This window comes from Melanostigma gelatinosum, assembly GCF_949748355.1.
Source record: "Melanostigma gelatinosum genome assembly, chromosome: 21".
In the NCBI taxonomy this organism is placed as follows: Eukaryota; Metazoa; Chordata; class Actinopteri; order Perciformes; family Zoarcidae; genus Melanostigma; species Melanostigma gelatinosum.
Window position 1 is genome coordinate 11,763,188 of NC_136654.1, and position 14,633 is coordinate 11,777,820.

Genomic DNA, 14,633 nt, shown 5'->3' on the forward strand with positions numbered 1-14,633 from the left:
TCCTAACTGAGGTAGGCTGGCTTTTCTTACTCCCACTCTTTGAATAAATCAAGAAAAAATAAACAGTCCATTTGAATTTGATTTGGAAACATTCATGGATTTTTTCCTGTATCTACATTCAGTTGAGTGCTGCGATGTTACTGTGTGATGCTTAACATAAAGATAAAATACAGCATTCATTTGGAAGATATTAGTGTGGGTGGGTGGTCCAAATAATGCGTCGTGCAAACTGCAGGAATGTCTTCAAACGTGATGTTTCAAGGCTAAAATCTGAAAAGGTATTTGGACGTGTAGAAGCCTACTCATGAATAAATGACGTGGCTCTGACGTGAGGATAATAGCTAATGAGCCGTTTGCCTTATTTGTTTCTCCAGCCTAACTTTGACTTGAGCATTACTGACTGGGACTCAGCACCTCGGAGAGCGACGCACCGCGGCTCTCACACACCGCTCAGCCGAGGGAGAGAGCGCGCAGAGCCCGGCCACCCATCAGCTCTGCTCCCTGTCAGGACATGGTGCCCTCCTGCCACAGCTCCTCGGTGGGTCACAATGGGCTTTAGTTTGTCCACTGCGTAATACCAGCCGAGAAATGCCCTTTGACAACAGTCTACACAGAGTTGTACTCAGCATGACGGCGGCACAGGAGACTGAGCGAGTAGGGGAAGACTCGGTGGAGAAACTTGCACAAGACTAAAGCCTTGCATGTTTGACCAGAGTTGAAGTGTCTTTGCCAAAACGTAAGACTTGAGTTCTTCACACCACCATGGGGATAAGGCACATTTTGTTGCTGCTGATATACCTGGACCCGCTATGCGTGCTGAGCGCCGCTACAGGCGGCAAAAAGCCCAAACCAGCGCCTAGGAAGGCTCCCAAAGCCACGGCGGTCCCCACGGTCGTCCCGCAGCCCGCGCCCACCAGCAACCATGACACATGCATGGGCTACTTCGACGTGAGCGGGCAGTATGACAAACAGTTCGAGTGCAACAACACGAACCATCGGTACTGCTGTGGGACTTGCTACCTGCGCTTCTGCTGCGAGTACAAGAAAGATCGGCTGGACCAGAAAGCCTGTAAGAATTACCACAAGCCAGTGTGGGTGCAGACGGCCGCCCCGTCGCCCATCCCGACCGGTGAAACGTACGATCTGAGCATGGATCAGACCAGCACGGCCGTCTATATCACCTGTGGGATCATAGCCTTCATCATAGTGCTGGGAGTGTCGGTCAAAGTTGCGTACGACAAAGCTACAGAGCCGCCTCAGGAAATGAATATACATAGGTGAGTGGGTAGAAGACATGTTGTGTGAGAATGACTTCTGAATCCATGCAATGGCTTTGCAGCACAAATATGTATTCAATCACTTCTTTAAAATGTAGAAGAAGATATAAAGTCCCATAGTCTACTAAGAGGTCATCATTTCTGAATGTAGAGACTATGACAGACTATGAAACAGATAGACCTCTGTGCAGACAGGAGTCAAAGGTCAACCATCATGTTAGAAACAAGCATAGTCATGTTAAATGCAGTACTTTGCAATGTATCATAAAACGTTTTGGCTAATTATATTCATGTCTTATGTTGAGTGTTTATTATATCAGAAATTATGAACTAGAAGCCAGGCTGACAATGTGTTTGAAAGCCAAACTGATGACCACGTTTCAGATCAGATTATATTAGACTTCCAGCAGATGTTCAATCCAAAAGAAGTGTATGGGAATGAAAGATAAAAATAATTACGGAGGAGTTGAGAGAGAATGAGTGATTGTGGTGGTCTGGTGCTTGTGAAGAGAGAGAGTGTGTGTGTGTGTGTGTGTGTGTGTGTGTGCATCTGTTATGTGTTGGAGTGAGAAGGACTGATGCCCAACATTTATATTGGAGCTTTGTTAGTTCATAAGACACGATCTTTCTTTTTATAAAAATAGCGTCTCGCATTGTTAGAATCAGCCCAGATATTTTGCTCATGAGGCGACCAAGTCAAGGCAACTAGCTGTCAAACATCGTACTTCGCGACCAGTCCTCCGCCAATCCCACTCTCTTCACATCAGCACATGGCTTTCTGCTTTGTTCAGGTGGAAATTTGACAAGATTCTTTAGCAGAGATGGGATAACGTGGCAAATGATTGAATCTCACCTCCTCTGCTGGCTCCTTTTTCCTCCTGGGGCTTCACCATATGAGAATTATCACACAAGAGTGGATCACATGTTGTAGACTGTACCAACATCAGTGAACAAATGCTGTCACATTATTTCTTCAAGATTGAATAGCTTTTTTTATTGGATGCATTATTCAACACTTGAGCAATCTTAAGATTGTGAACAATGGATAGTGTTAACGTTGGCTGTATCAAGGTCGTGTGACAAACATGCACCACTGCACATTCAATAAGGAACAGGAAGGAGGGGGTGAAGCTAAAATATGAATTTAAAAGCAAAGGTTACAGTCTGCGATACATTTGTCGTACAAAAGCTTTGAGCTGCTGCAGCGGTGCAAAAGTAATTTGATTTCCTTTTTCAAAAGCAATGCCAGAAAAAGCAAACAAACACTTTTTGAACTTTCTTTCACCATGACTGCTTCTTCCTCTCGTCCACTCTCCTCCCCTCAAGGGCTCGATCCTTCCATATGCACCTGGTGCGGTCTGAAAAACATTCAGATTCAACCTAATTAGACAAGATACTCACACATCCAATGTTGTTTCTCTTGCAAATGAACATTCATCATGTTCCCAGACGTGAAAATAAAAGAAGAAACCCTGAATTACCCATAATAGCACAACACTGTCTTAACAATTAGCAGCCATTCGGCGTGCAGACAACAGACGGGATATCACTTCATTTTTAACTGAGTTCAGCTGCACTAAGAGAGAAAAACTGTACAACAAAAGAAACATGGTGCAGTATTCACAGCCACTCTTGTGTTTTCGGTTTCCAGAGCCCTTGCAGACATCCTGAGGCAGCAGGGGCCCATCCCTATATCGCAATATGACTGTGAGAATTTTGCAGCGATGAACGGCTCACCCAAAGACAACACACCAGTCAGAACCTCATCCAAGAACCACTACACCCCTGTTCACACCTCCAAGTCCAACCACGGTAAGAGTTCTCCTCTCTCCACCCACAAGCATTCACTAGTTCATGTGTCATGACTGTTGGTCCTACCCACATCACTCTCAGTGTGTCGCATTTGCGATACATTGATTATTTCTGAGCAAAATTGTGCATTCCCCTCCGAAGAGCCCCCACTGTACTCAACCTTTCAGAATGTGTAATCTCCAATGTTAACATCCAGTAATCATCCGATTTGAACAAGAGAGTGCGAGGGAGAGAGCGACAGAGAGAAACCTGCTGGAGATAATTACAGGCTGGCAAAGTAGCGCGGCCCTGCAGTCTCTGACAGACTGGAAGTGATGGCCTCTCAGTCGCTCAGTGGGTGAATCAGGGGGCGTGATTTAACCCCACAATTCAGAGAAGAGGCAGGGAGCATAAATCGGTAAAAATGACTGAAAACTGTGCAGGAAAAATAGGAGTCCAGGAGAAGTCAGTCAGGGCCGGCAGGTTCCTCAACAGAGCAGGTGTTATCAGATGGAAGGAGGCAGACACACTCTAAAATAATGAGGTATTAGAAGCACAATTGCATCGGTGTGATAGAAAGACAAACAGGCTAATTAAATAAATAATCCAATGGTAAAACTTTAGGTGTTGATTTTGCAGCTGTTAAAGTGCCAATACTATATGTGTGTAGTGAGCCCTACTTAGTTGGCACTACGGTGACACCTAGAAGGGCCTCTGAACCCTGATTGGTGTTCTGTTCACTCTCATGACTCTGAAAAGACCAAAACCGACTGATCTGGTTCCGTCCTCCCCTGTAGACCATAAGATGTATCTTTGTCAGTCGACATCATGTATTGTAATACATCTCCATCATTGAGCATGCTATTCATCAGCCTATAATTGATGTAATTGAACATCATTGCCAAATGGAAACCGTCGTAATCAGACGTGTAAATATTTAGACATTTTAAAAGGCTTTATGTGCGACCACATTCTACCTTCATTCACTTAGTGTCCCCCTAACTCATTTGCTGCATCAGACGATTCCTACTGGTCACTAGCCGGCCATGCAGGGGACACGGCTTCTACGCAGCTGCACGTGGCAGGCTGCCTTCACAACGACCTTGCAGGCATTTCTATTCATTAAAGGACGAGCATCACTTTATCTGTCAATCTGTCTCGGCTGAGACTACTTTGCCTGCGTGCACACAATTATTGCAACAAGAACAGAACTCAGGCCGGCTCACTTCAGTGTACCACAGCCAAGCCCCCCTTCATCAGGGGACCACAGCAGTCCTGATAGGGTTGGACATGAAAGGCGGTGACAGCACAGGCCAAAGCATGGTTAATGTGTGTGTATAAATGTGGAGCTCCGCTCGATGCCTTAACAGGCTCCAAGGTGCTGTGGAGAGGGAGCGCACACGCTCTCATGGAAAATGCATATTCATGTGCGCCTAAATGGGCATTTGTCACAGAGTAAGAAGGCAGGCCTCTTAAGGAGAGGGTCCTCGGCTGGAGTCATCACTGCTAAGAATGTTACTTCACATCTTGAGGCTTTTTCCACACACTTTTAAATCAGGTGGAGATACCACATAAAGCAAGTGGCTAAAGGGCCCAAGAGGATATCAACTTCTGTCAAGAGTGGGAATAATAACATTTCTCCATGCAATGATGCCCACTTGCTCTCAGCAGTAATCACTTCCTTACCAAAGTCATTTATTTCATGCTCAGAGCTTTGTTTTGGCTCAATTCAAAAAATACATGCTAATTTATTTTTTTCCCCATTGCAGGCCTTGTGTAGTGACATGGTACCCTTGGTGCATTGCAAAATGTCCCTGCATTTTTAGAACAGCATATTCCTTTTTAAAAAAAACAGAGCCTGAAGCCAAACAGTACAGACAGCATAATATGATACCAGCGCAAATGCTGCTATTTTTATTCCCAACCGCTCTGCATTGTTGTGGGCTCAGATCCTGTTTTAGGTCGGGGTGTAAACAGAGAGCGCCCCACGGCCACAACAAGGAGCAGACCTTGAAAGGGAGGAGTAGATACCTTTACAGGAGTTCGCCTTCGGTTAAAGCAAACAATAACCGCTCCTCTGAGTAATGCAGTTTGGCCCACAGCTCTCTTCAGATGATGTTGATTTATTTACCACACACCACAAGCATAGATTTGCCTTTTTTATTTTTGAAAAGTGTTGCTTGGTTTCCTCTTAACCTCTATATGCGCAGAATGATGAAATATAGTTTTCAGGTGGTGAAGAGAGTAGCTGTATTTTCTTTGTCTCAGTTTACTCAACAGAAAGCAAAGAAAAACAATTACTCCCATACAGCACTTCTACAAAAAAAAAAGAATTATTCTACTAGTTATGGGTTTGTGTTTACTGTACCAGAAATATGAGAGCAGGCAGAATAAGAAGAGTGACGATGTTAGAGCGTGTGCTCAGACAGAGCCAGGATCTCAGCTCCAATACAGCACTTGAGGGATCTGGTTTGAGATGAGTGGCCTCTGTGCTTAAAGGTCAGCTGCTGTGGACAATTAGAGGTTGTGATGATAGAATAACATTTCCAGCTATTTAGCAGCTTTGACATGACCTTCAGATATTTTAAAGCATGAATCTTTGTGTGTGTGTGTGTGTGTGTGTGTGTGTGTGTGTGTGTGTGTGTGTGTGTGTGTGTGTGTGTGTGTGTGTGTGTGTGTGTGTGTGTGTGTGAAGAGGTTTCAGGTGCGGAGGCAGGGATCCATCAGCAGTACCAGTTAATTATGGGCCGGTGTGGATCCGGACTTATTGCACTGCACCATTCGTTTCATGAGAGGGCAGAGGCAGGGTTAAAAGAAAAGCGGCATGCATTTGACAATATGGCATTTAAAAAGCTCTAGTGTGTATCTCCGACTGAGAGGATGACGAAGATAAGAAGATATGTGATGGCGAGCTGAATGACTTTATCCACATGATGAACACAGCTCTATGTCCACTCCAGCTGATCGGCATCTCATGCTAATGCTATAAACTTAGTGTATCATGTAAATTACCTCTGCCTGGCTGCTTTAACAGTTAATCGACATTGGAGTCGGGCCACATCCAGCTCAGTTCATCACATAATTATCTTTTATTCATATTTTCCCACTCTCAGAGGTAATTCAGAGGTGTAGGTGTCCAGTGAAGAAGTCCGATTAAAAAAGTATGACCATATGAATCCTCGGCAGCGCCCGTTCATTTCCATGGCACATCGTTGAGGTGACAGTCACGATTTTATTTGTATCAAGGACGATAAATTCACAATGCGTAGCCTTCCCCCTGCAGGCTCTTCATGCTCCCTCACCTTAATGAGCTGGGAACCGGAGCAGGAGGGAAGGAGGGGATTTCTTTTGAAGGGTCTCTTACATTCTAGGGTTGTCACAGTGGGTCGTGGCCTCCCAATGACAGAGTTGACAGAGGAAGACAACAATAGCGTGTGTCACACACGAAATTGCTGGAATGATTGAATGGGAAAATAACCCTAGCAGATCCTCTATCTGCAGCCATGACAGCAGAGCAGGGAGAGGTGTGATTGAGTTCAGAGTGCATTGGTATGTGGGTGGCTGAAACATATTGCTTTTTTTTCTGAGGATCGTTGCACAGTGTTTGCTTGTACGGTTCACTTTGCCACCATTTTCCCTCTTATCTGTGCCTGAGGGGAAAGACACCGCAGAGAAGTTTTTTGTGACACCATGAAACAGATATGACTGGGGCCACCGAGAACACCTTTAAAGGTGAATTCTGTGATTACAGCTGGAACAGTTAGTGGATGAATTGATTGTCAAAATAGTGGCTGATACGTTTTCTGTCAAACAACCAATTAGTTGTTCAGATTTGATGCTTTGCATTGTCTGTTGATAAAAGCTGTAGACCGAGACACTCAGCTTCTCCTCCATGTTGTTTCAAGTTTAAGCATGACTCTATTTCTGAAGGGAATCAACACACATGCAGCCGGTTATCTGCGAGCAGAGAGGCCATCAGAATTTAGAGTCTTGAGTCGTGGGTGGTGGTCGTCCTGTGATGGGGTTCGTCTCTCTGGCTCTGGAGGTTATTGTGTCAAATTAATCTTAGTTATTGTGATGGTTTTGTGGAGCTCTTGGGTAAGGTGTGTTTTTAGGATGGAAACATTTACACGATTGGATTAGAAATATTAATGTAATTATTTTATGATATTTTTGTGTTATCAGTCTTGTCTGTTACCCGTTGTTATTGCTGCCTATCCTATTCTGAACACTCTTGAACAAAGGTTAAATGAAAAAAATATTGTTGATAAATATTAATAATAATAATCTGATAACTAATAATAATAACAGTGCGACATGACATCCCTGTTTTATGAAAAAACAGCATAAATGTTTCTGTTGCTTGTGAACCCTCAGATTTATGTTGTGACTGCTTGGGAGGGTCCCGACCCCCGCTTTGGGAACCACAGATTCAGCTTCTGCTAATCTCAATCTCGAATGATGATAATAATAATAATAATACTGATACTGTGTGCATATGTCTGCCTGACTGATCGAATCCCATATGTATGTGGTTGCCCTGCATGCCTATGTATGTGTGTGTGTGTGTGTGTGAGCAGGTCTCCACTCTGGGAAGGAGAGCATCCGCAGCAGTGGAGGCGCTGACCTTCACAACTTCATCTCCTCTGGCTTTGTGACATTGGGTCGAGGCCATCAGAAAGGTGAAGTACCTTTTCTTCCTGTCCTTTCCTCTCCCTTCTCTCCCAGGAGATTGAATTAACTCCACTTATCTACGAACACTGTGCCATATACTTGCTGAATGCTAAAGCGACCAACATACTGTTCCGCTTGCAACACTGGTGATCAACAACAAGACACCGACAGAGGTGAAATGTGTTATAATATGTTAATTCCCAAACAATTCAAATGATCTCCTGCCTCTGCGTTTTGCAATTAAATGCAAGCAAACACACAATTACTGCTGCTGATGGGAGAAGGTGACTCCAAACGCGCACACACATCACACAAACACACACACACACGCACACACACACATGCAGCCATTAGTCAGGGGGCAGAGTTTTCCGATGGGTAATACACTGATTAGTATGCAGCCATGTTGGCTGAGCTCTTGTGATTTATTTCCATCCATTTTGGCTCCACAAATCAGAGTGTGTGTGTGTGTGTGTGTGTGTGTGTGTCTGTCGCCACGCGGGGGTTGTGAGGTGAACTCCTTTACCTGATACTGCTTTCGAAAGTTTAATTGAATGTGTGTGTGCCAGATTGAGAATGCTTGTAATGTTTCATGGTGGCTGACTGCTTTGGTAAATCTACATGATTTAAATGTAATTTGCAGCGTACCCCCCCCCCCCCCCCATACCTCTACCCCCACAATCTCGACCAGAGAAAATAAAAAATGATTAGGTTAGGTTAGCTGATTCTTTTAAATAGATGTTCCCCTCCGTACAAAGATCATAACAGCATCTCCGGCTATACACTTGTCTCAACAACTGCATGGGGTATGGTTTGGCGTTCAGCATCTGTGCAGTGAAATCTGTGTTTTCTTGCAGCGGGTAGCCTTTGATTCCTCTGCAGCAAAACAAATGAAACGTGACAGATTGAGATCTTGGAAAAGTCTGCTGATGCTAAGATTTCTTGCAAAAAAAAGTATGTAAAGCATGTGCAAGGGCCTCACTTCCTTACAGTTTTTCTCAATTGCTAAAACACTAAAACCCATTGGCTGAACAAAGTTCTCAGTTGCCTGAACTCATTTAGCTGATTGTGCAGTCTGTTGTCAATACCTTAAACTGTTTCACATGGTAAAACACAATTTGCAGATCTCACTTAGACTTTTCAGCAAAACTCTAAACACATTCTCAGTCTCAAAACACATTCTGCACTCTAATGCACATGTCATCCACAGTGGTAAACACAAGTGGCAACAATCAAATACAAAGAGAGAGCACATGTCATTGATTGAACACAATCACTCAAAATGGATTTCACTTGTATCAAATGATGTGACACAACCAATATTAGCCAGTTCAGAGAGCAAACAGGTGGTTGAAGGTGGGAAGGAGAAAGTCTGAGAATGGATAGAAGAAACAATGTGAGAGGACATGGTGCTTTCTATTTGTTACAGTAACAGCACTGACTGCTCAATAGATTTTGACTGGTTGCAGGTTCATATCAACAAAGAACAAGAATTACAGTATCACAGAGACAAAGGACATGTTTGTGAGATGCAGGGTACATACTGTAAAAATAGGGGTACAACAAGAAGAACAAAAGAAATTGCAAAGAGCAAAGCACAGTAGTCATTTCTGATCAATTTTGAGCGACTGTAACAGAACATGTTTTCGTTCATATGAAATTTGTTTTGAGATTAAAAATCTACTTCTCCCTGAGAACTATATGTTTTGAACAATGTGCTTTCTGTTTGTTGGTGTATTGTTTACTGACTGCTTGATGGTGTATATTATTTTGATCACTTTGTTTATGATTTGAGAGCAGTGTTTGATTTTCAGCACAGGTAAAACTGTTTTGAGGCGAAAGTTTCATTTTGCAAGAGGATTCAGAGGTTTTGCAAATAGTGCTTGAAGATGAGGTTTTGTGTTTACAGTTTTGCGAGAATGGGTGACCGTTTCAAGAAATGTGTCTTAGCAATCGAGAAAAACTGTAACACTATTCTTCTTTCCATCTCTGTTCGTCTGCCTTGTGCCCAGAGGCAGGTATTATTGAATCCTAAAATCAATGAAACCCTGGTCTGAGGTTTGGTTTGGGTATTGTTGCTGCTTGGTATTATCTTTAGCTTCACAAGTGTACAATCACTTCAGGGTCGTGGAGGGAAACGAACAGTTTAACCAAGCCTCCCCCGCTCTCTCATAATCTCTTCACAAGCACTCTTCATATGCACAAAAGCAGAATGGCTTCAGTTACATGATATTGCACTGCTCTCCCTGATTAATTGGAGGATATAACTTGCTTCTACCACAGTAAATTCAATCTTTTTGACAACACACTGTCATTTATGTTTCCAGTTGAATGATTTATGAATTTATTTGAAATCTGTGGATGGATTTTAATGTGCTGCACGGTGAACCTGTGAGCTGATGTGAACTGGCAGTGATGAAATGGAGTCACATTAAGCTTAACAGCAAGTAAACAGTCCGGTTGAATAAAAATCATACATTATTTTTGAAGAGGTTTGCACAGCTTGGTTTGCTCTGGCAGAGAGTAACGACGCTGGAAAAAAAGAGTGCAAACAGTCAGTTTCCACATGAATCTGGAGACAGATGTTGTCTTCTTCTCACTTGTTTTGCATATGTTTTTTTGCCACACTGACAGAACAAGGTTTAGGAGTCATGATGTAGTCCTCCGGCCTGGGTAAGCATGCCGTCTCTTATGGTGCTTAATTATACTGGCGGAAAGTGTGTTTGGTTGTTAATTGTATGGCAAGCTGTGTGTGTGTGTTGTGTGTGTGTGTGTTGCAGTGCAGCCCTTGGGGAGAACAGGTGAGGTCAATGAGTGCTGCTTAGCGTCAGAGCAGCTGGATGCTTCACATCTGTGTGGTGGGTACAAAACAACCCTGTCCTGAACTCTAAATGAGATCTGCTCGTACTGCAGTACAATAGTTTGTTGTCTGTATCTTTTGGTAAACTAACCTTCCCCTCAGCTTGCCCTGCATACTTTTTCTTTAGTTAGTCGTGTCCTAGATTTTCCAAAATGACTTTCAGCAACCTTTAGAGAAGGGTCATGAACTTGTCTTGAACATGTACACAGAGATGGATTGGAAATGTGACAAAACTAAGCTTTTATTGTGAAGCAGCTATAGGAAATGCAATGTCACCAAGAGCAATGGAGCAGTGTTGTCTAAATATGAATAGTAAGATTTGTTGTCCACTCTAGTGCACTCAAATTATCCCACAATGCAACATACAAAGTAGTTAAGTTCAGGAAGAAGACGCTGTCTACAATCTTTCATTGCAAGAAATATAATCTAAGCAAAGTATAAAATTGACAAATATATAGAATAACTGGTATATATGTGTGTAGTTCAATCATGTTGGACCAAAACGTAAGAAATCATTGTAAAACATTTGATTCTGAATACACGTTGAAGAAACTGTGTTGATCATCTGTCTCTCCTCTAAAACTACAGCACATGTGTAGAAGACAGTGAACTCTTTGTAATTATGAAATGGAGTTAGGAATTAGGACACAGCACTGTAGATGATGTGGAAACATGAATTTCACATGTGATACAATCATAGATATGTTGAATAGGCTCACATGATTTTCGGACATATCACGTAAAATATAAGAGCACATGTGAAAACGTAACATGCTTTTTTTAAAAGGCAACTCTTCAAGAACAAGTCATTCTGAATGAATCATCACTATGTGCAGTGCTATATGGAAGGAGACCAATACCATTAACGTGAGGGAGAACCAATCCTCCAGCACAGACAAGCTTTTTGTGCAAGTACATTTTATTTTTCACAATTTCATGACTCCTTCTGTAAAAAGTCAGGTGCAGCGTGAGGGTGGGTGGCCATCTGTTCCCTGCATTGTTTCCCTTTACTCAATGTCCCAGGTCTGTCCATACAGTGATGAACATCTCGAAATCCTGGCTGCAGAGGTGGTTTTGATTTGGTATTTGGATGTGAACGCTTCATTTTTAAGGGGAGATTTAATGGCACAAACACATGGGTTCACTGTTGCTTGTAAATTATGTTTTCAGTAAGGCAGTAAGGTTGACATTTCTATCAAACTGAGCCAAACTAATGAGGATGCTCACTGATCTGTGTGTGTGTGTGTGTGTGTGTGTGTGTGTGTGTGTGTGTGTGTGTGTGTGTGTGTGTGTGTGTGTGTGTGTGTGTGTGTGCTGCTGTCAGATGGGACTGCATTGTTACACTGCCTTGGGTGTAAAAACTGCAGAACTCAGTTTTTAAGCTTCAGAGTTGCCAGTGATTGTATAAAAGTTGTTTGGAAGATAAACAAGAGGGAGCCGGAGCAGCTTTGGTGATGCAATGCTTCACCACACCATGGCCTGTAGCCTTCGTCCACTGAAGCCCAATCACAGGTTTACATTAATTGTCCCTGTCACAGAAGAACTGCGGTGGACTTTGCTATTCACTCGCTGTCAGGAGCAGAACTGTGCTCAGTAAATCACTGTCACATTGTCACACATATTTCTGTGTGTTTAAGAAGAGCGAAGCTCAGCGACAGGCGGTTTGGATTGAGAATTCCTGCCATTGATGGAGCTGGATTACAATTTACAACACCTTGATTGATTGGAATGTTCTTCCTCAGACAGGAGAGTGGATTGACAGCCAGCATGGAAATTCAATAGTGTATTAAAATGCAGCTTGCCAGCTGTTATTGGTTGAATGTGTCCATTTTAATTATTTGTTCCATATGTCAGTCTTGTTGATATGAAACGCAGCCAAGCCACAGCATCCAGAGAAGTGATTACTTCAGACAAAGCCTCCTTCCTTGACTTAGCGTGTGCCGTACTTCATTACCTTGCTAAGCCCAACTGTTAATTCTGCCCTGTGCAGAAAGTCAAATTGGTTTTCATGGCAGGCAATTATTGTTTTCATGAATATGATGTGTCTGGAATGGTGGATATATGGTGATATAGCAGCAGAATTAGTGTTCTCAGAGAACTTTTATTTACTGTGCAATTTCAGCATATTAAAGAGTGCAAGAGCCACTAATTGGTGTGCTCCTTATGTAGCAAGTTTACTGTACAACAGTGCAGTACTAAGAGGCCGTAGGGACTCTCAGGAGAAAGGATCTAACAAAGCACACACTGATCATTTGGTTCTGCTGTTGCCTGCTAACAGCTGTTTGCCTCTAATTTGTTCTTTCTGTTTACCTTTTGTGAAGAACTTGATGACAGGGTATAAAAAGCTCCACTCTGCGTCTCAGTACTTCCCTCTGATTGTGAAACAGTCATCTCCTGTTTCTCTGAATGAATCAGATGCCGCTGAACAACAAGCCCACAGGCAGTATCATCATTTCCAGGCCGTGTAATCAACACTCCAGGCTGATGAGGTAGAAGATGAAACCATCCACCCGTGAAAACCTTTGGTGTTGTTTGAGGTACACAAGGAAAAACAAGCCCAGACAGGAAGTGATTCATACGGTGACCACCAGAAGCTCCTACGCCTCATCAAACCAGAGATAGAAAATTAAATCTCTCATGCAGAACTCACATTTTCCAGCAAATCAAATGTGTACCAGTCACTCACTTCAACATTCTGTTCACTTGTCAGCTGCTATTGACTCAATGATGGTTTGTGCATTTGTCCAGGACTGTGTGAGAACGTGCCAGGTTTTAGCTGCATTATTGAGACTTGCAAAGCCTTTTACCCTCGACTTCACACTGACAAATATCTATGAAATAAAACTGCAGTATACATGTAATAACATATGTGAAAAGTATTATTGTATACTGTATATAATATAAATATACAGAAGAGTGTCGAAGGACAGCTGCATGAGTCATTTGGCAGATGGAGGTTGCTGAGCTACCGCTAGTGCTAGTTAACTATAGCTACATAATGCAGAGTTCAGCTGCATTATCCCAGACTGGGAGCATTTGGATTGCCTCTCAACGGCTCTTAACATGTGGACAAAGAGCCAGTGGCGTTATGAGAGCAGTGCAGAGTGGCGGTTGTTGGCTAACCAGTGGGGCACGCTCACATGCACTAACATGCACTGAAAGCACAAGCAGTTGACAATGAAAGTAGTTGGTTACCTTCTCTGCAGCCGTCACCGGCAGCTCTTCTTCTAGCAGCTCACTATGGCTGCTTCTGTCTCTCCATTACTCCCTGACATGTTTCAAACTTATCCGCTGTCACAGAATTACCAAAATGACCGTTTTCTTGTTTTTAAGGCACATAGCGGTCAGTGTCAAGCCCACTGACAAACACATTGCCTTTCCTGTGACTACTTAATATAATAACGCCAACTGGTGAGTAGTTGTAAAGCTGCAGCAGTAGGATATGTTGGGTTTGCATTAGCAGTAACTTAATAAAATGTTTTTTACTGGGAATGTTGCCACAGACACCCAGTTCATATTACTCTAAACATAAATGAAGATAAAATACTTTCTTCAGTAGGTTGGGTTACCTCATGTTTATATTACTTAACAGACATTTATATAAACGAAAGTCTTTAAGATTATTACGATAAGGCTGCATTCATCTTTACTGTTATAAGAACAATGGAAAAAAGCACTTTGTGTAATGTGCAAGGGATTGCTTGTAGTGAGAAACCCGCAGAGAATAACCACCTGACCTGATCATGGTCAGTAATACCATCTAACAGACACTGGAGCACTGGAACCTGGCTGATTGTGGAAGTTCAGTCTGTAAGACACTAGTGTGTAACTGCTGATGACACACAATTTTGTCCGACCTCCACAATCTGAATGTGAACATTATTTGCTGGCTTATGATTGCATATGAACAAACATGCAATCCATGCATTCTTGCATTGTAATCATTGTACACAGATCATTTAATAAAACACACTAACACGCATGAAATTGTAAACGATCTATTTTTGCCATGAAACACAGAGAAGACAGAA

The 14,633-nt window shown here is 42.7% G+C and overlaps 1 protein-coding gene across 1 annotated transcript in view; it reads left to right on the plus strand.

Annotated features, from left to right (window-relative positions):
* Positions 1-762: 762 nt before the first annotated feature.
* Positions 763-14,633, plus strand: part of LOC306795099 (shisa family member 6) — a gene marked incomplete at both ends in the record, with an annotated part of 79,560 nt that continues 65,689 nt past the window's right edge. Inside the window, 3 exons of the mRNA XM_079293454.1 lie at positions 763-1,277; positions 2,929-3,089; positions 7,649-7,750. Coding sequence (XP_079149580.1) covers positions 763-1,277; positions 2,929-3,089; positions 7,649-7,750 — 778 coding nt within the window. The remainder of the gene's footprint in view (positions 1,278-2,928; positions 3,090-7,648; positions 7,751-14,633) is intronic.